Here is a 20,376-nt window from a genome sequence, read left to right as displayed (position 1 = left end):
ACTTTCTCCGGGGAACCCCATCTTCCCCCTCAAATCTGACCCCCCGGCAAACTCGCAAGTCTAGAGTCTGGGGTCCACGCTCCATGCAGGGAGATATGTACAGGTCTTTTCATCTGCGAAGAGGAGAAGGTGTACATCAAGACCAATCTTACGAGAGTCTCAAGACTGAAGAGTCGTCTATTTGCTCCTCTCAGAATGAACGACAGCCTCCAGGCGCCTTAGATCCTTCTCTGAAGTCGGGCCGAGGCGGCTTCCAACTGCACGGCATGGCGGAATCTAAGTTCCACCACTTTCCGCCGTCGTCGCCGCGAAGGGCTTGGATGGCCAGTGCCACGTTTTCCGCTCAAAATCCAAACTTCAGACCGCGTGAGGTCCGCAGGCGGCGGGGTGAATCGAGCGTCTTGATTTGCAACCCCCTCATAGTACGCATGTGTCTCAAAGCAGAAGACCTGACGGGTTCCATCGCGCTCAACAACAGCTGTGCCCAGCAATGGATCCTGTAGCTTGATCATTGATGCATGTCCTGACAGTAAATTGTATGACTGACATGCCACTCGCGTCATCCAGGGAATAGTAGCGAGATCAAACACCGATCTCGAGCGTTGATATCCCAGATTAATTCGGCACCCCGATGCCAAGGGCTCGAGAAATCCCCGCAACACGTTTTTAATGGCCAAGAACTTCTTTTTCCCTGCGAACCCATTGGGAAGTGGGCACGAGGAGTGTCCAACAACCAGAGAGTTCGCGGCATTTTACAGTATTTTCGGGAGGATCCCAACGCCTATAGCCTAGACGGGAAGGTTCCTGGAGTAAAGGCCCCCGTTCATGTGGATGAGAACAGTGAATCATGCGAGTTAGCATCCACAAGACCTTCCTACTCGAACAGAGACCATGCGGCTTTTCATCCTAGGATGGCGGGGCGTCGGTCGTGTTGTCCACCTCGGAAACGTACCGTCTGGACGTGCAGCCAGCCTATGGACATGCCCATTGTGATTCTCATGACTATTATTATTCTCATTTTTCGATACCGCAAGCCTCAAGGGCATCAGGAGCTGGGTAAGGTCTAGCCCACTGGCGGATGTACCGACGAATCTGGCATGGTCTCGTCCACTTCCCTGGATGCGCACGTCTGCTCAGGAATGCTATACAGGATAAGCTTGCTGCACCACCCGGCAGACCAAAACCAGATCAGGCTGGAAGTCCGCGCCACCGCGATCCCCCCCAAGCCCGTGCAAAACTCCCCGACAATTTGTCCAACAAAAGGCATCCATACTCCCTCTATGCCTATTTGAGACACCCAGTCGACTGAATCATTGGTGTAGCGTTCCCTCTTGGCTCCATCACCCGTCCCACGGAACCCTCCCAGGAAAAGGATTCCTGGGGGGGGGGGCAACACCCTCGCCCCCGCTTGCATCCACCCGCTATCCCCGAGGAAAAGTCTCTTTTGGGCTGGTCGACTTGTCGCAGGCGCACACCACGTGCGACTGGGAAGACGTGGAGAAGTGAATCTGGGGTAATCGACATGGTGCATTGCCTGTCTGGGGCATCATCAACGTTTTTTTTAAAAGACATGGAGGGGATTATAAGTACTGTCGTCGGCCCCTCGTCGCCGGGCTCCCTTGATCGTCTTTTCCCCAAGCTTCCTCTCCACACTCCAAGCTTGCTACCCCGGACCAAGTCTCGCTCTCATATCTCCTTTGTCCAGCATGTCAAAATACGAGGGTGCTGGTGTGGTACACCAGGAAAGTACCCTGGACCATGTGGTTCTGGACAAAGAGCCCCAGGGCCAGGTCCAAGAGGTCCATGCTGCGTCCGTTGCCCTCGCAGCGGCCATGGCTGCTCGGCCTCCGCAGCTGCTCTCAAAAAGCATGATCAAGTATGTGTGACACGAGGATCATCGTACCCGTCTATGGACCCTAACAATTGTACAGGCTTTACATGATCATGGGTATCTGTTATCTGGTCTCAACGATGAACGGTTTCGATTCCTCGCTCATGGGTGCTATCAACGCCATGAAGCCCTACCAGGAGTCTTTCGGACTGTCTGGCGCTGGTGAGAAGCCCTTGGAACATTCTGTTGTCTTTCGCTGCCCAGCCAAAGAGACACTTGCTAACACAGATTTGGATCAGGTTCCTCGACTGGTGTGGTGTTCATTATTTACAACCTCGGTCAAATTGCTGCGTTCCCCTTCTGTGGTCTCCTGGCTGACGGCTATGGCCGTCGTATCTGTATCTTCATCGGCTGTCTCATTGTCTGGATTGGCACTGCTGTGCAGGCCCCTGCTACGAGCATGGGAATGTTCATGGGCGGTCGTTTCCTGCTCGGATTCGGCGCTGCTCTCGCCAGTGCTGCCGCTCCCGCATGGTGTGTCGAGCTCAGTCATCCCGCCTATCGTGGTACCATGGCGGGTATGTACAACAATTTCTGGTGGCTGGGTAACATTCTGGCTGGCTGGACCACCTACGGAAGCAACCTGCACCTCCAGACTGCCTGGGCGTGGCGTATTCCCACTATTGTCCAGGCCGGTCTGCCTGGAATCGTCCTCTTCTCGGTCATGTTCTTCCCCGAGTCCCCCCGTTGGCTCATTGCCAAGGACCGCCGCGAGGAGGCCCTTGATGTGCTCGCCAAGTATCATGGTGAAGGTAAGCGATGCTCCATTCTGCGATGTGCTTCATTTCACAAATGGGGTTCTGTCTCTCTCTTTTTTTCTTTCTTTTTCTAAATTACTCGACTCTCATAGGCGACCGCCAGCACCCCATCGTCCAGCTCCAGTACCACGAGATCACCGAGCAGATCAGCGCCACCCACAACGACAACCCGTGGTGGGACTTCCGCGAGCTGGTCAACACCCGTGCTGCCCGCTACCGTCTGGGTCTCCTGGTCGCCATGTCTCTGTTCGGCCAATGGTCCGGTAACAATGTCGTGTCCTACTTTATGCCCCAGATGATCATCCAAGCCGGTATCCTCGACCCCAACAAGCAGCTGCTCATCAACGCCATCAACCCCATCTTCAGTATGATTGGTGCCATCTACGGTGCCACCCTTCTGGACAAGCTCGGTCGTCGTACCATGCTCCTGAGCGGTCTCGCCGGTGGTCTCATTGCATACATCATGCTGACTGCCTTCACTGCCGAGACCCCCAACAACCCCAACCTGAGTTACGGTGTGATTGTCTCCATCTACCTCTTCGGTATCATCTTCGCCTGGGGTTTCACCCCCCTGCAGACTCTCTATGCCGTCGAGGTTCTCGAGAACCGCACTCGTGCCAAGGGTTCCGGCCTGAACTTCCTCGTCCTCAACGTGGCCATGGTCGTCAACACCTACGGTATCTCAGTCGGTATTGAGAAGATTGGCTGGAAGCTGTACCTTGTCTACATCGCCTGGATCATCGTCGAGATGGTTATCATCTACTTCTTCTTTGTCGAGACCGCCGGAAAGACCCTTGAAGAGCTCAAGGAGATCTTCGACGCCCCCAACCCTCGCAATGCCAGCTTGAAGCGAACCAAGGTCGAGATCGACCAGACTGGTACTGTCGTTGGCATGGAGGCGTAGACGCGACCACTCTGTGCGGGATTCCTTTTCCTTTTCTTTAATTCTGATGTTCAAACGAGATATGTGTATTACGTGCTGTGGGATGCTTGGTAAAGGACCAAAAGAAGAAAAAGCAAGCTCCCCGCTTCCTCCAAACGATGATTATGGATCACTATATAAGATTATAATGAAGTTGAAGACTCTTGAACCCATTTTTCAAAAAGACAAAACTTGGCTCCTTCTTGCTTTCTAACACTGTCCTGCTTCACCTTCACCTTATAATCATAGGTTCCCTGCTTTGACAGTCCAAGCAGGATATCGGAAGGTTGTATGCAAACTCTCAACGGTCAATTTCGGCCTGACCGAGAGCCGCACTACGTGACAGATTCGGTCCGCAACTGACAGCACAAAGCACGGGCATTCATTCCATCACCGCATTCAGCAAAACTGACTTTCTCAAAACATGGTCTCGTGGTAGACATATTGTCGATCCGGTGATACCAGTCCCAACACAGCGAGTAACAGTAAAATGACATAGAGATGCCAGCGTTGTCACTTTGAATTGACCCAGATCCCGCCTATACCTGACTGAGTAAACCAAACAACTAATAATGCAACTCTGGGGGAAGAAAGTTTATTGGTCTAATTCATTCCTGGCTATGGGCATCCCGACAGCCCCATGCTAAATAAAAGGCTACCTAGTCAAAAGAAGTGACTCAACGTGGTAAATACTACTATTCTATCAACCGTCCACTAAGGTTACGGCTCGATAGGTAATCAACCCAGCCCGGCGTTCACACAAACAGATTATAGGAAGCTCATAGCCCTTACCGGGCTATATTTCAATCAGACTCAAAGCTGACTGACTGGAACCTCCAGCTTAATCCAGTCCACCACCATTTAAAAGAGAAATATATCCCTCGTCATCGCTTTGACTGAAAAGTAACATCCCACGAGATCATTTCCTCCTGAGATTTGCGCGTATTTGCGGATCGGGTTAAATTCACTTGTTGTCAAGAAGAGGATAAGGACCTCATAGAGAGCAAGACATGCTCTGCTCGCCCCGCTTATGAAAGCAAAGGCGAGGACTGGGAAAAGTACAAAGCACCCAGTCATTCAACTTTGAGATCTCTAGCTGTAGGGCGGTTTGCTGACAGAGTTCAGGTAAGAGTCCCAGAGCCGAAGACACTCTTTCACGCGGATACCAGCCCAGGATGGGATCAACCTTAGGAAAATAGAAGTTGGGATTAGATGAGATGTCTCACAAAAGATACCCACAGTGCTTTAAATCTTGGTCTCCATGGAGGCAGCGAGGACTCGGTACCTGTCTCCCTGAGGAGTAGACGAAATATGACAAATCGAGCGAGGAGGAAAACGATCGGATCCCTGCCAGAGCAGATATAGACCTAGCATGGTGTTTTGGTGAGGGGCCCTACATGATACACTCCCCCTTACTTTTCAAGTTTCCAATGGGCATCACTTTTAGGCTATACATCGGATATCTATGGAACGCGAGGAGTGCAAGTCAGACGAGGGAAGACGGGGGCGCGAGATTGATGCAAGTGCCGGGCGGAGGTCCTTCATAGTTGTGAGCGGTTGTGTGTTTGCAAGCGGTCTGTTCAACGCTACGATTGACGACTTTCTGCCTTTCGGAATGAGAAAAGTTTGGATCGTGCACAGGAGTGAGCATACTATAAGTTGGGGGACTCCCGCCCGGGCTCGTGTGGTTACCAGCGGAGGAAAGAATAACTCAAAATGGCGAATCATTTGCATGTAGGGGACCCTAAGTCAGGATTCAAATGTCGAGCTATAACCGAGATGGTGCACCTGGTGGTGATAACAGGAGGAATCAAGAGCGAGAAGCAGAAGAGCAAGTAACAATCTGTGAGATACTATAGGTTGAGCACACCGGATCGACTAATCCGACGAAAAAAAAATAGAAGAGTCCATGACAATAAGAGAAAGGGGAAAAGAGTAATCATGAATCAGGATAAAACAAAGCAACTGATCTGCGCCAATGTGAATCCTTCCGTCCAAAAATGCCCAGGAAAGACCGGCCCGTCACAGACGGGTCTCGATCACGAAGTCTCTCTAAGCGCTAACAGCGTCCTTGATCTCGCTGTAGATAGCACCGAGCTCGTGGCTCAGGACCTTCTGCTCCTTGGCAATCACTTCCTCGACCTTGCCAACAAGCTCATCGAGGTGCTTCTTCATGGACTCGGAAGCACCAGCCTTGTAGCCACCCTTGGAAACGATCTCGGTGTAGTTGGAGGAACCACCACCGTTCCAGGCGAGGAGCTGTGAGAAAAGTCAGCATGAAACTATCAAGGGAGCACAAGAATGACCTGAATCAGGACTGTTCAACTTACGTTAGGGGTGTCGGAGGGAATATCAGACAGAGCACCGGAAGTAGCGATGGTGATCAGCGCATCCTTGAGCTTCTTGGGGGTAATCTCCTCGACAGCGTAGGCGGAGTCGGAGGCAGGCTGGAGAGAGACATAGTAGGCCAGGAGACCGGCGATATGAGGGGAGGCCATGGAAGTTCCGGAGATGGTGTTGACAGCGTACTTGCTACCAATCCAGGTGGACAGAATGTTCAGACCAGGTGCGAAGATGTCAGTGCACTTGCCGTAGTTGGAGAAGTAAGCACGCTCATCAGCCAGCGTTGAGGCGCCAACGGTGACGGCCTTCTCGGCAGCGGCGGGGGAGTAGTTGCAAGCGTCGGCGTTGTCGTTACCGGCAGCAACGGCGAAGTGCATGCCAGCGTCAACAGCAGCGTTCACGGCGAGGTCGAGAGTGCGGGAGCTACCACCACCCAGAGACATGTTGGCAACACTACCCTTGAAGCCCTTGGCCTTGCCATCCTTGGCGGCCTTGGACTTCTTGATGTGAGCCTCTGCAGCCCACTCGACGCCCTTGACGACATCGGACATGGTACCCGAGCCGTTGGAACGGAGCACCTTGACAGCATAGACATTGGCCTTCTTGGCTACGCCGTACTTCTTACCCGCGATGGTGCCAGAGCAGTGGGTGCCGTGACCATTGCCATCGACATCCTGATCACCCTGAGGGATGGTCTTTCCCCATGAAGCACGGCCCTCGAAGTCAACGTGGTCCACGTTGGTACCAGTATCGATGACATAGGCGTCGACGCCCTCACCCCCATCCTCGGCGTAAAGGTACTTGTTGAAGCTACCAAAGGAAAGACTGTCACGGTGAGAGATACGAGCCAGACCCCAGGGGGCATTCTTCTCGATGGCAGGGTCCTCAAAGTGGTGGACCTCCGAGTCCTTCTCGATGTACTCGACCTGCCGACGATAGTGATCCCTAGGTCAGCGAGCAGTTCGGGGTGGCGGGAGTGCGGCGAGGAGACTTTGTAGGAGAAGCGGTACTTACATCCGGATGCCGGCGAACCTGCTCGATCACGTCCTCATGGAAGTGACCAGCGTAGCCCATCAGCGAGCCCGCAACGTGGAAGGTGTGCTTCACGCCGAGGTAAGGCTCGCTTTCAAAGCCGAAGAGGGAGCGCTTCTTCAGCTCCATCCGCACGTTGTCCGAGTGGATGTCCTGCACCCAGCTGTGGTGAGCAGACGCTGCGGAAGCTCCGACATGCTTCTTAAACACGACGATATAGGAATCCGGGATCTCCTTGGCACTTGTGGAAGAGATGAGGGGAGCTGCACCGTTATGGATGGTTTCAGACCAAGTGGGAGATGCAGCTGCCAGCAGCGGAAGGAGTGTCAGGCTGAGTAGGCCCTTCATGATGACGATTGGTATAGGATATGGACAATGAACGACAGGGATTCAAAGATATCACAAGGAAAGGATAGCACAGATAGGATAGGTGTCGACTAAGCTGTCGACGAGCGGTTGGAGATGGGAAGGGAAGAAGAAGAGGAAGCGAAGGGGAGGGAGGTGATGAGGAGGTGATGAGGAGATGTGAGGAGTAACTGGGTCACTGGACCCAGGTCCTTATCTAAGGGCGACAAGAAGGCGGAGAAAGCATGATGCAAGCGGGAGCTGACGGGGGAGCAGAGACGACTGGATACGGTTAAGATACCAGTCAGAGCGGGCAATACCAGCCCAGGGCGGGCACGGATAAGCGGTCGATTGGTGGTGAGCTGTCGATCGCGGTGGATCCCTCAAGACCGGGGTTGAGGCGATACGCTCTGTGACCGTATACCACCCTGATGATACAGAGGTCACGAGGCACGGTACTGAAAGAAGATTATCTAAGCCGTTGTTATGCCGCGGCGGATGCAGATGGACGCTGGCGCCTCGCCTGAGGCGGGGAAGTCGATCAAGGCTGAAGAAGAATTCCTCGGGGGCTGGGGAGTCTACGGACGGTACCGTACGTTCTGTACCAGACACCAATACGAGTGTACGGTATGAGTGTACAGCCAGGGCTGTGCGTGCGTGCGCTACAGTACTTGCACGCACCTCACTTGTCGCTTGGTCCCCGGTTTCCAAACTTGTTTCTGGTTCTGAAATCCAGATGACTCGATGACTCAGAACTCTGTCCAGTAGAACATCAAGGGCTTGTCTCTTCTAGCTGATAGCCATCTGACCCCTTCCCGGACCTGCATTGGATGACAGAATGAGGTGATAGGACGGAAGCTATTGGATGGATACTCTGAAAGGACCCTGTGGCCTGTTCCCCCTTTCGGGTACCTGGCAGGTCCATCGATCGCACAGAAACAGTCGTCAGCCGTATGGGCGTGACGACGCATTCTCGGTGGTCTTGAAGGCAACTTTGCGAGTCGCGTGCTTGCGTCCCAATAGTGCGACATCGCAGATGCATCTTGTGCTATCTATATCGATTCAACGATCGGCACACTAGGCCACCGCCGGAAGCGGGTCTGGGTGGCGTGGAGTAACATGACCTCAACACGGTCGCCTGCTGGTCAGCAACATCATTCCTGCTCCTTGGCAAGAAGTAATTAACCACCACCATCGAGATTCAGTAAGATTGAGAGGTGGTATTCACAAAAACCACAGCTTAGTTGGGAGTGATGCTATATCGACGCTTGGCAGGTGGTCTGCACGGAAAGCCTGCAGCTACACCAGGCAAGCGACGAGGCATACCTACAGACGAGCTGCGGGGAAATCAGGAGTGCGGGTCGGGGTAAGTGGGAACACCTCAATCCACCTGATCAACCTGCAAAGCAACTTGAGGCACCTCATCTGTACAAGATGAAATTCAATCTATGGAAGCACCAGCTGTAATTCTGTTCAACAATGTGGTGTGGTGAGAGTCCATAGACATGCAATGGAAGTTGACGAGTGTTGCCTCACCATGGGCATGAACCACTGGCAATTCCTACATACGTATGTAGGTAGCTCCATAGTTCCATATGGTGGCCTGAGGTTGGATGTTATCCCTCCCGGCACCTGACCTGGTGCTCTCGTGCTCTGAGTGAACTCCGGGCAGTTCCCTCTTAAGGTCGGGTAATCCAGTTCGTTCAATAGGAGGGTCCCTTGCTGAAGAATTGTCTTTGGTTCAATTTATCCAACCATCCAATCAAGGACTAGGATTCCATGAAGGCGTCTGCAACCTGTCGATACCAAATTGTCAAGGCACAGTCTCGCAACATGTATGGAGGGAAGATCCTGAAGAGAAGATATGCTTTTCAAGAGGCCAAACTCGACTAGTGGCCAGAAATTCAGAAATTAAGGTGACCCAAGTTGCCAGTTTCAATCGTGGAAAAGACACCTCTGGTCGAATTCTTCCTTTCACTGTTGCAACTCCCGACCGGGTGTGCTTTCTCCAGTCGATACCCGCAGGACTCTAGAGCATTACCTCTTGTCAATCGACAAAAGTGAAACCGGATTTGGAAAGCCTTTGCGGGCTGGGGTTATATCTGGATCGGGACCTCTGATCGAGCGATGGATCCATGATCAATTTTATCGAATGATTCTATCTGGTTGCAAAATCTGTCGAGCTCATGATTTGGTAGGCCACACTTCTCTCTGATGAGGCTGGGTATTCCTCGATGTGCAACCAACCCGACGGGACCACCAGGAGATTCATGCTATAAAATGAAGGTGAATCAGGATGAAAACATCTATTAGCTTGCCCAGGATGGTACCAAACCTGGGTCCCAAACAAAATGTAGGTGCGAAGATGGATATGTACCTCGGTCCAAGCTATTGAAGTCAACAACAAAGGCACCGCTTCCCTGTGCAGCACGTGGTATCACCATCCGTTGTAGTGCCCTACCTAGACACTGCTGACCCATCTACCAATCGGTCGGGATCAATTTTGACAATGGTCTCTGTAGGGAGTCAGCGTCCACGTCAGGCTAGGTAGGCCCTTCATCCGAAAGGGGAAAAAAAGGTAAACACCAGCCCGATACCTCGAAAAAGAAAAACAAATGGAATGAAAAACTCCACTCAAATATAGTGCCCTTTTCCCGTCGTTATCACACACCGACAGAGCCGTGCATCATTCCCAGACGATAAGAAGTATATCCTACCATAGGCACTATCTTATCTTATCGGCTGCCTTGGCCTGACGTGGGTTTGGTTTGGGGAGAGGGGCTGTTCAGTGAGTCGCGCTGCTGACGAGTCACGACTGACAGACTCAAAACGCTGGGCGCCTGGGCGTCGGAGGTGTGGATGGTGGACCCTATCGGAGAAGCCCCACTCGACCTCGACAGCAGCCCTGGCAGATCAAGACCTGGTGAAGGAATCTCATCCCACTGAATCGTCAACGAAGTGTCCGTTTCAGATTTTCAATCGACTGGCGTGCTTCCGTGCCTGCGCTGTTCCCTCCCTGCGTTCACCATTGACTACTCGATTTGAGATTCTGCCAATCGCCCCGATCAACCCCCGCGAGGCCTCCGTCCAGTCGATCTACCTAACGAGGCGACTGCGGTTCATTGCCTACTCTTCATTCACTAGAAAGAAAGCTTTCCACCTCTCCCACGGCAGAGCGCACACATCTTTGGGGGGGGGCACTCCTGTAGATCTCTACGACCACAGTCTGCTGACTATCTTCCTCGGATGGCCGTGCTTCAATCTCCCATCCGGACCCGCTGAACAGCTGCGAGCACATTCCAATGCCGACCGCCTCCCTTGTTACGTCAATCGCGCATTCACGGTCTTTGGTGGTCACACGCCATCGCATCGGTCGTGGATAAGATTCGGCCATGTCTCGGCCGCCCCTCCTCTCCCCCTCCCCGTCCGTCTCGACCGACCGTCATGCCGAGGAGCTGGCACCGCTGGTAGACCAGCTCAAATCCCTGACCACGGCTGAAACCCCGGATTTATCTCACCTGACCGCAGCAACTGAACCTCTGCTTCGCCTGCGACATACATTCATCGACGATGCTCGCCCACGAGTCGCAAAGGATGCCTTTCGCCAGATGGCGGGGTTCCAAACCATCCTGGAGCTGACAGATCAGCTTGCGGATGTGTACGAGCCAGACATATTGTCCAAGGAGGACCGCAAATGTGTCATTGGAGTCTACAAGGACGCCTTGGGTACGCTGGCTGAGGCATTGAAAACCCACTTGGGTAACAAGCGGTACTTTGCGCGGAAAATAGCCGGAGGTGGAGCCGCTGCGCTGGAACGGTCCCTCGCCGTTTTGACAAGGAAGGTCGCCAGGGTCGAGAGCGATGCCCAGCAGCTCTACGGTGCGATATTGGCCGCAGCTCTGTGCCAGGAGACTGCAGCCCGGACTTTCACAGCAATGAGCGCAAGATTCCAAGGAACAGAAACCGGCATTTCTCCGCAAGAAGTACGTGATGCCATCGACCAGTTCATGGGGTCTGCGGAGACGGTCGAGGTCCCCGAGCTTCTCGGGTCTTTGGTACGCGTCTGGACCGCCCAGTCTGCGACAACAGAGGCGGAGAGCGAGGTTGTACGTTTGACGTTTGCAGCTTGCCTGGGTCAACTGGCGGCACAATCTCGAAGAAACGTCGTTGCGTTGCATGCCACCGGTATGCTGACTGCCATACTGCCTATTCTGTTCCAGAAGGGGCGATCCGAGACAGAAAGGCAATTGTACCAAGACCTGGCTCAACATCTGAGTGTTCAGGGCATCAACAGTCTGGAAGATGCTGTTACTTTGTATCGCCACGCGCACGACAATCACCAAAACCTCGAGTTCCTACTGTCCGCACTCAGATACTCTAAAGAACCACCATCAATTCAGTTTGACTTGTCACTTCACGGATTCTGCTCGGTGGAATTTGCAACTTTGGGCCGGCCTTTCCCACCAAGTGCGTCAGCTGGGTACACCCTTGCGGCCTGGGTGCGTTTTGACGACTTTGATCGCAACACGCACACGACAATCTTTGGGGCCTTTGACGCAAGCCAGACGTGCTTTGTTCTGGCCTATGTGGAAAAAGAGTCGCGAAAATTCATTTTTCAGACTTCTATCCGCGGATCTCGGCCCAGTGTGCGCTTCAAGTCCACCACCTTTGAGGCGGGCCGATGGTATCATATCTGTATAGTGCATAGAAAAGCAAAGGCGGCGCATTCGGCGCGAGCCTCGCTATTTGTTGATGGCGAATTCGTGGAACAGCTGAAGATTGAATACCCCACAGTCCCAGTCAGTAATCATCCCCACCGACCACCTCGGATCCAGGCTTTCTTCGGGACCCCACAAGATCTTGCCATGCGCCTGGGGAAAGGCGTCTCCAGTTCACGGTGGTCCTTGTCGAATGGCTTGCTCTTCGATGAGGCATATAGCGACGATCTTATCGCGGTTTTCTACAATCTTGGCCCACGCTATTTCGGAAACTTCCAGGACTGCTTGGGGTCCTTCCAAACCTACAAAGCGTCGGCTACATTGAACCTGCGCAATGAACATCTCCATCCTGGAAGGGAGGAGGAATCGGACATTATCATGGCCATCCGAAGACGAGCTAGCACCCTCGTACCTGAAGGTTCAGTCCTGATCAATCTCACCCCGGTTGCCGTACTGGACAGCAACGATAGTAATAATGTCGACGAGACGCAGCTCAGCAAATCCTTGTCTCGAACAGCCGCCAAGAGCCTGCAACACGTGACGAAAACCGGGGGAAATGCATTGGCAGTGAATGGAGGTACTCCCGCCATCAACGATGGATTGACGCAACCACAAGGCGTGGGAGTCCTCACTGGAGAGCCCGTTGTTGCTGTTCCTTGGTCCATGGATGACGCGAGCTGGTGTCTAGGTGGCTGTGCAGCTGTCCATCTCAGTTTGATCCAAGCCGCCAATTCAGTAGAGGCAACCCGACTGGCAGTGAACGCGCTCTATGAGGCTGTGCAGGACAATTGGAGGAACAGTGAAGCAATGGAACGAGAAAACGGTTATGGGATTTTGGCGGTTTTGCTCCGTGAGAAGTTGGGGTTTCAGATCGCCAATCCTCTTTCAGGCGGACGATCCTCAGCCATCAGCACCAATGCCGAGGAGCACAACAAGCTCATGCTTGACCTTTTGCGTCTCACACTCGGGTTTGTGGGATATGACTTTGATCATCCAAATCATTCCATCATTGCGAATCCTCTTGCCTACCGTGTCTTACTTGTGGACATGGACATTTGGCGGATGGGTGAAAGCGACGTGTCTAACTTATACTTTTCCCAATTCCGGACGTTTGTGTCTGACAGCAACTATCGCCGTTTCAATGCGAAACGCTTCGGACGTATGCGTGAGTGATTGTTCTGCTCTCAATCCTCGGATTTCAAGTGCCCTGCTAACCGTCACAGGTGTCAGCAAGAAACTCCTCGAAACGCTCAAAAGCAATGAGCTGACCGAAGATTCTATCGGTCCCTGTATTGCTTCATTTAGGGCTCTATTGGAGAGCAACCTTTCTCCCGATCTTCTACGCTCGCTTGCTTTGTCCATCACGTACAACTTGCACCGACCGCGGTCACCAACAGCCCTCCAGAAAAAGAGAAGCCTTCGATTTGCTATGCCGAGTTCGCCCCGGCCTTCTTCATCCAGTGCAGATCATATGAGAAAACTGTCGGGTCCGATCCTAGCTACAGAGATTTTACGACTTTACGCATCGGTACTCTGCAACGCTTTCGACCTGAACCCTCTGAAGAGGTTTGCAAAAGCAGTCACGAACAAGGTATGTATGCTAGGAGTTTCCAAACTGGTTCACCCGCTTATTTTGTGTGCAGTGGCTGCTTATCTCTCATGCGAAGATGAACCGGAAATCGTCGTACTCGCGACCAAGGTTCTTGCACGATTGCTCATTGTTCACGGGAGCAGCTACAGCAAGAAGTTCTCTGACAAAAATGGGGGATACACTGTGCTCGAGAACCACCTCCAAAAATGGTGGAACGTGCCTGCTTTGTGGCCAATTTGTTTTTCTATTCTCTTTGGGCAGGATCTCGCAGCAATCGATCTTGACCGACAATTCACAGCGTCAAATCTTCTAGGCATATTCCTCGCTAATGGAGATTTGCGTATTGCGTTCCCGGAGATGCTTCCCGTCATCATGGGTATGGTCAAGCGTGCAATCGAAAGTTTGGTATCGCCGGAACGGGAGCCTGACCCAAATCAATAAGATCTGACTCTGCGCTGGAAATTCTCATGTCAGCGCACAGTCTGGGATGTAGGTGTTCTTGGCTTGCATAGGTGCGGAGTTCATGTGTTTTGCTAACAGTTGACATCTTCGTAGCAATTGACGCTTCGAAAGTTTTCGCCGAAGAAAGTTATCTGATTGAGTCGGTCGTTGGATTTCTGAAAGAGCTGTCGAAGCAGTCACAAAGTTTCCGCGACTTTACAATTCAGTCCGGCTATGCTCAAGAAGTCTTAACCCTTTTATACCCTACTGTCACTGGTGTGGAACCAATCAGTCCAAACTCTGAGCTTCATTCGCGATATGGTGGGCTGAGCTTTGAAGAGAGCAGTCTACTAACACGACCTAAATCGAGTCGCAACAATAGCTCGACGCCGCTGCAGGTCAGTATTGTTGATTCTCCCGAGGGTCCCGACACCAGCGCGGACCCTCTCCAGCGCCGGTCGTCCTTCATCCTCATATCTTCCGCCCAGTCGAAGCATCAACCTTCACCTGCCCGGATCCGAACCGTTCTCAATATAGCCAGTTCATCCAGCAGTGAAACGAGAAGGTACCCCCTTGTCATGGCTGTTCTCGCGCTTGTGCTTGATGTGTTCGAAAATCAGCTGCTTCAACGCAAGGACTTTTCGGGGTTGGGCTTGTATCAGAAGACCCCTGCTGGCGATCTTGAGCATCAGGCCGATTTCAATTCATGGGTCCTTGTTTCACTTTTGACGCGACTGAAGAATGTTCCTTCAACTCAGCCCCACCTACTTCACGAACCTCGCGCCCTGACGAACCTCGCCCGCTTTGCTACACACCTCACGGAAGCTGTGTATGAAGGGTGGTTCATCAACGGATGTCCCATCGTTCTCGATTTCCTCGGTGCTCTTCTGGAATATCTTCAACGACCTGAAATAGCCCACATCAAAACCATTCGCTTGTGCAGCCAGTCTGTAGGAACGCTACACGCGATGCTCTACAAAGCCATTCTGTTCCAACTATCAGAAGCAGATGACGCTGAGGCGTTACCTATCTTGCAGCGCCTGAGCTACTGGCAAGTTGTTCTTCTTGCTGCCGCAGAAACCCAACCCAAACACCTTCAGCTTCTGTGCTATCTACTGTACACGAGGCTCATTAGCACGGAAAAAGAGATTCGTCTTGCTACCGCAAGTCTCTGGCGAACGATTATGGTGCAGAGGCCCGAGGACATGATTGGCCTTCTACGTCACGGCCCATCCAGTCTTCAGCGGCGACTTTCGGACGGCTTTGAGGCATTGGCTGGATTAGACGACGAGACGTTTTTACAAAAAATTGATGACCAACGCAGCGACCTTGATGCCTTCTTCTTCGTGGTTCTATCCCAGCAATGGGAGTCGTTCACCCAGGAGGAGAATATGAAGAGTGAAGATTCTGCTAGACACAGAATCACTAGGCGCAAGGAAAAGCTGAAGCAGTGGGCCCAGCTGGAAAAGTACGACGAAGATGTCATTCGCAAGCATGATGCTACCCTTCCACATTGGATTTCCAACATCTCCGCGTCTGAGTTCTTGAAATCTCAACGATTTATTCAAGACCTTCAAGATAATTCCGTCTTTATGTGGGCGGCATTTTCGAACCTTTTGGTTGATCTCAAGCGACCCGGCGCGCTTCTGGCTGAAGACAGAGAACGGACCTTTAAACTGGACCAGACAGAAGGTCGCAGCCGCATGCGCTTGCGAGTTGTCCCGGACGAGTCGGGGGAACGGCAAGATTATCAACCCAAGCGCAAGTCCTCTGAGCCGCCTGTCCCGAAGCTCGACGTTCGATTGCGTGCGTTGTCTGCAGGAGAAATGGCGTCTTCGACGAAGTTGCCAAATGCAAGAGTGGATGTTGGAGAGTCCCGGCAGCAAGATGACCATTCGGATGGAGCAGATGATCGTAGTGCGTCTGAGGAGAACTTTGAGATGGTGGATGATCCAAAGTTGGAGCTCGAGGACTACGAAGACAAGAACCGCAGAGTGATGCGCTCTCTCCATCGTGGTGACCAGGTACAAAGCGTGTGTAACATGTCTCGAATCATCGGTCTCGAAGCTGTGGAGGGTCTCTTGATCCTTGGGAAGGATTGCATCTACATCCTTGACAACTTCTTCCAGAGGGCCGATGGTGAGATTGTGAACGTCTGGCAGGCCCCCCCAGACGAGCGCGACCCATACGTACGAATGATAGCCGGCAGAGAGTCGAACGACCGCCGTTCACACGGCCATGAGACACGAAGCTGGAAGTGGGCCGACCTTGTCAGCGTTTCCAAGCGCCGCTTTCTCTTCCGAGATGTGGCATTGGAAATCTTCTTTACAGATGGCACTAGCTATTTGCTCACGTTCTTTGCTGCGCCCGTGCGGGATAATCTGTGCAACCAGCTTGGAATCAAGGCGCCACAAGTGACTGGAAGTGCAGGGCATTCACGGCCAGAGGACATCTGGCGATTTGAGACGCTTCGCAGCCATGAGGATGCGCCACAGTCTCTGGGGTCGAAATTTGCAAGCGTTTTTGGTCACTTGCCAGCCAATCCAGCCACGCGGAAATGGATTCGCGGCGAGATCTCAAATTTTCACTACCTCATGTTGATCAACACCCTCGCTGGGCGAACATTCAATGACTTGACTCAATATCCTGTCTTTCCATGGGTGCTGGCAGATTATACCAGCGAAGAGCTTGATCTGACGAATCCCAAAACTTTTCGTGATCTTTCCAAACCTATGGGCTGTCAGACCCCAGACCGAGAGATGGGCTTCCGCGAAAGGTACAACGCCTTCGCAGAGATGGGCGATGACAACTCCCCGCCATTCCACTATGGCACTCACTACTCGTCTGCCATGATCGTGAGCTCTTATCTCATTCGTCTGCAGCCCTTCGTCAAATCATACCTTCTCCTTCAGGGCGGCACGTTTGACCATGCCGACCGTCTCTTCTATTCTATTCGTAAGGCCTGGGAGTCTGCATCTCGAGGGAACATGACCGACGTTCGCGAATTGATCCCTGAGTTTTTCTACTTGCCCGAGTTTCTGGTGAACTCCAACAAGTACGAGTTCGGCATGCTACAGAACATGCGTACCGCAATCGACTCCGTCGAGCTACCTCCTTGGGCCAAGGGAGATCCAAAGATTTTCATTCAAAAGCATCGAGAAGCTCTCGAAAGTCCATATGTCTCGGAGAACCTACATCACTGGATCGACCTAGTGTTCGGATGCAAGCAGAAGGGCGACGCCGCTATCGAGGCAGTGAATGTATTCCATCATCTTTCCTACAAGGGAGCAAAGGATTTAGACGCCATCGATGACCCGATGGAACGGCTGGCGACCATCGGTATAATTCACAACTTTGGCCAAACACCCGGTCAAATCTTCCAGCGCGCTCATCCTCAGCGAGAGGATCAGCGACATCGCGTGCCCCGGTTGGATGCCCTTGCAGAATCACTCACCCAGATGCCGTTGTCCCTGCTTGGTAAGAAATCTCAAGTCACATGTGGTGACTGATCCATCGTGACTAACACAAATTTTGCTCAGATATTGGAGAACGTGTCACAACTCTTGCCATGCGGCAAGACCGGCTGTTGTGTACTTCGGCTTTTCGAATCAATATTCCACCAGCATATGATCAGTATCTCGAGTGGGGATTCTTTGATGGGAGTGTCCGCTTCTATTCCATTGACAGTCGCAAGGTGCGTATATTTCTAGTCTGAATTTAATGCCTGGTTCGATGGTCTTTTAACAATATTCTGCAGCTCCTGGGACATTTCGAACACCTTCACATCGGCCAACTGTCTCACGCTAGTTTTGCAGATTCGCGGACTCTTGTAACTTGCGGCAATGATTGCACAGTCTCCTTGTGGACAGTGACTGCCACCTCGAGAGCAGTTGATCTACAGCCGGTTGGATCGCTCTTCGGGCATCGTACCCCGGTGACTGTGTTGGCTGTCTCTCGTTCCTTTAGTGCTTTGCTGTCTGCCTCTAGCGATGGCCAGATTATGCTGTGGGATCTCAACCGCCGTGGCTTCGTGCGAACTCTCCCCGCGGACGGTACAGTTGATGTATGTGTTGACCGTACCCCTTAATTTTGGGTTCGTCTACTAATGCGTTGAATCACCGCCAGTGCGCCCGCATCAACGACGTGACCGGTGACATCATTGTGTGTCGAGGTGGCCGGATCACCATGTACACCCTCAATGGTGAACTCGTGATCGACCAACCCGTCTGCGACGCGCCCGAGGACCGTGTTTTATCCTGTGCTTTCTATGAAGGCGTTCAAAATGAGTGGCTGGAGCGTCAATTGATCCTAACTGGTCATGCTCGCGGCGTGGTCAATATATGGAGCAAAGTTATTCGCAATGGCGGCTTCGAGCTAGAGCTCATCCGTCAATTACATCATACCGATAGTAGTCGCGACAATGGTGCCAACATCCAGGCTGGAATCAGCTGCATCCTGGCCCTCCCTCATGTGGTTTATACCGGTGATGAGGCCGGTCGAGTGGTACGTGTCGGCATTTTTCTTGCACCCGCAGATTGTTGCACATTTATTCAAAGTATGAACATTGCTAATGGGTGTTTACCGTAGTACGAGTGGAATTGTGTTCAACGGCGCTAGTGGCGAGTATGCATGTACCCCACAATGTCCGGATCTGTCTCGGAGCAACAACATTTATTGTGGTTGGTGACTCTGGGCCTACATGTTGGAACGGAAAGGAATCCGAGAGGATGGAGATGGAAGGAAGATTGGTAGCCAGCGAATCTCTGCTACCTAAGCTAGGTATCAGGCCCCTTAGATTACCTGATGCTGTCGTGGTAGCAAAAAGGGGGTTCTTCCTATCTCCGTCGTTACCGGTTTATTTTCCAATGCATCTCCGCTTAGGAAGGAGTCCCCTGCCATTTTTTCCCCTCTGACCTTGTCCATCTCCATGAAGACTGTGGTTATTGTTGGAGAGCTTTTGTTCATGCGTCACACACGAGCAGTACTAAGCTTACACTCCTCTATCACTAGTAATTCACTTATGAAAGGCTTGTGTATTTGAGCACGTGAAATTAACAAAAGATTCAAAACATTGAAGATCTACTCTTGAACTCGAACGCAATATACTTTCGTCTTTGCTTCTGGTTACGTGAGATACAGGAATATTTTTCTTCCGCGGGTGACGGAAGATCAATCCTAAAGTAGTCCAGCTGGGGACGGATAACTAGGGGGTACGTGTTCAAATTTTTATTTTTTCAAGTGCGTGGAGGAGGCTTCACCAAAGCCTAGAAGTAATGGTCTGGACTTTGTAAGCGTACTTTTCTCATTAGCTTCCCTTAGGTAGCCATATGGATATCATGCCGTGAGATTGGACACCAGGAGAAGGCGGTTGAGAAAGTTGCTACTCAAAATTTCAGACTAATCGGCTGATGAGGGTTTGCTTGATTGCCTAGATGCAAGTCTTCATGCGTAATCCCTTAGAAAAACAAAATCTACAACAAGGGCGAGTTGCTTAGCTGAATATCCAGCCATATCAAGTTGAAATAAGCGGATCCACGAGCTATTTGCCATAAATGAGAGACTGTCTCTTACCTAGTACGGTAACGTTTTACTATTTAGGCCATTAGTGGACAGTAGGCATGTTTAGGATAGAACGGGCCATCCTCTTTGCGGAATAGTGGACTAGATAACGAAGAGGGCGTCCAAAGGTGGATATGGTGTCGGTTTCCTGGGCTGGAATTGAGTTTGCTGTGCAAGATTTCACCGCAACACATTTATGAGTAACGCAGCGACTGAGGCACTCTATCTTTAGGCGAGCGTCCTCTCCAGTTAGGAAGCTTTCCTCTCCAGTCATTCTTCTCGGCCCAAATGACAGACTAGAGGAGAAAAATACACGAGGATACTTGCCAGAAGATATCTACCTCGTGAGAATCGGTGATGTATTTCGCTCAAGGTACCAGGTAATTGGAAAAGTTGGCTATGGAGGTCATTCGACAGTGTGGCTCCGTAGATATTTGCAGTAAGTTGTGATGCCAGCGACTTTACGATTCAGGGCTGACACAGAGTAGGCAGCATGTCTATGTAACATTGAAAATGTACGAGCACGACTCTAGCCATGGCAGGAGAGAACAAGATGTATACAGCCATCTCAGAAACGTCAAGTCCAGCCACACAGGCTCTTTGCTCGTGTGACGCTCTATCGATGACTTCTAAAATAGTTCTGCCGGGAAAATTTATCCTTATCAGTGCCTTGTACGTCCTCGTTTGGCTATGAGCCTATGCGAACTGCGTCATCATACCTTAGAAAAAAGTCCTCCCGGAAGACTTACCCATGCCCGTTTTGATCCATATACTTC

At 51.8% G+C, this 20,376-nt stretch overlaps 4 protein-coding genes across 4 annotated transcripts; 2 read left to right on the top strand and 2 right to left on the bottom strand.

Moving 5' to 3' along the window:
- Nucleotides 1–218: 218 nt before the first annotated feature.
- On the bottom strand, nucleotides 219–512 carry POX_a00595 (uncharacterized protein; the record flags this gene model as incomplete). The annotated part of the gene is made up of 1 exon (XM_050109534.1): nucleotides 219–512. The coding sequence occupies one exon, from the start codon at nucleotides 510–512 to the stop codon at nucleotides 219–221; it is 294 nt and encodes a 97-aa protein (XP_049973302.1).
- A 1,194-nt stretch (nucleotides 513–1,706) lies between these two features.
- On the top strand, nucleotides 1,707–3,553 carry POX_a00594 (Lactose permease; the record flags this gene model as incomplete). The annotated part of the gene is made up of 4 exons (XM_050109533.1): nucleotides 1,707–1,876; nucleotides 1,932–2,053; nucleotides 2,131–2,643; nucleotides 2,742–3,553. 4 exons carry the CDS (start codon nucleotides 1,707–1,709, stop codon nucleotides 3,551–3,553), a joined length of 1,617 nt encoding a protein of 538 aa, XP_049973301.1.
- Nucleotides 3,554–5,623: 2,070 nt separating this feature from the next.
- POX_a00593 (Subtilisin-like serine protease) lies at nucleotides 5,624–7,294 on the bottom strand (the record flags this gene model as incomplete). The annotated part of the gene is made up of 3 exons (XM_050109532.1): nucleotides 5,624–5,830; nucleotides 5,902–6,840; nucleotides 6,929–7,294. 3 exons carry the CDS (start codon nucleotides 7,292–7,294, stop codon nucleotides 5,624–5,626), a joined length of 1,512 nt encoding a protein of 503 aa, XP_049973300.1.
- Nucleotides 7,295–10,683: 3,389 nt separating this feature from the next.
- Nucleotides 10,684–18,658, top strand: POX_a00592 (uncharacterized protein; the record flags this gene model as incomplete). The annotated part of the gene is made up of 8 exons (XM_050109531.1): nucleotides 10,684–13,174; nucleotides 13,233–13,604; nucleotides 13,653–13,976; nucleotides 14,156–17,518; nucleotides 17,581–17,735; nucleotides 17,799–18,104; nucleotides 18,167–18,544; nucleotides 18,629–18,658. The coding sequence occupies 8 exons, from the start codon at nucleotides 10,684–10,686 to the stop codon at nucleotides 18,656–18,658; spliced, it is 7,419 nt and encodes a 2,472-aa protein (XP_049973299.1).
- Nucleotides 18,659–20,376: the final 1,718 nt, after the last annotated feature.

Source organism: Penicillium oxalicum, chromosome I, assembly GCF_001723175.1.
Source record: "Penicillium oxalicum strain HP7-1 chromosome I, whole genome shotgun sequence".
Lineage (NCBI taxonomy): Eukaryota > Fungi > Ascomycota > Eurotiomycetes > Eurotiales > Aspergillaceae > Penicillium > Penicillium oxalicum.
This window is presented reverse-complemented; position numbering and strand designations above follow the sequence as displayed.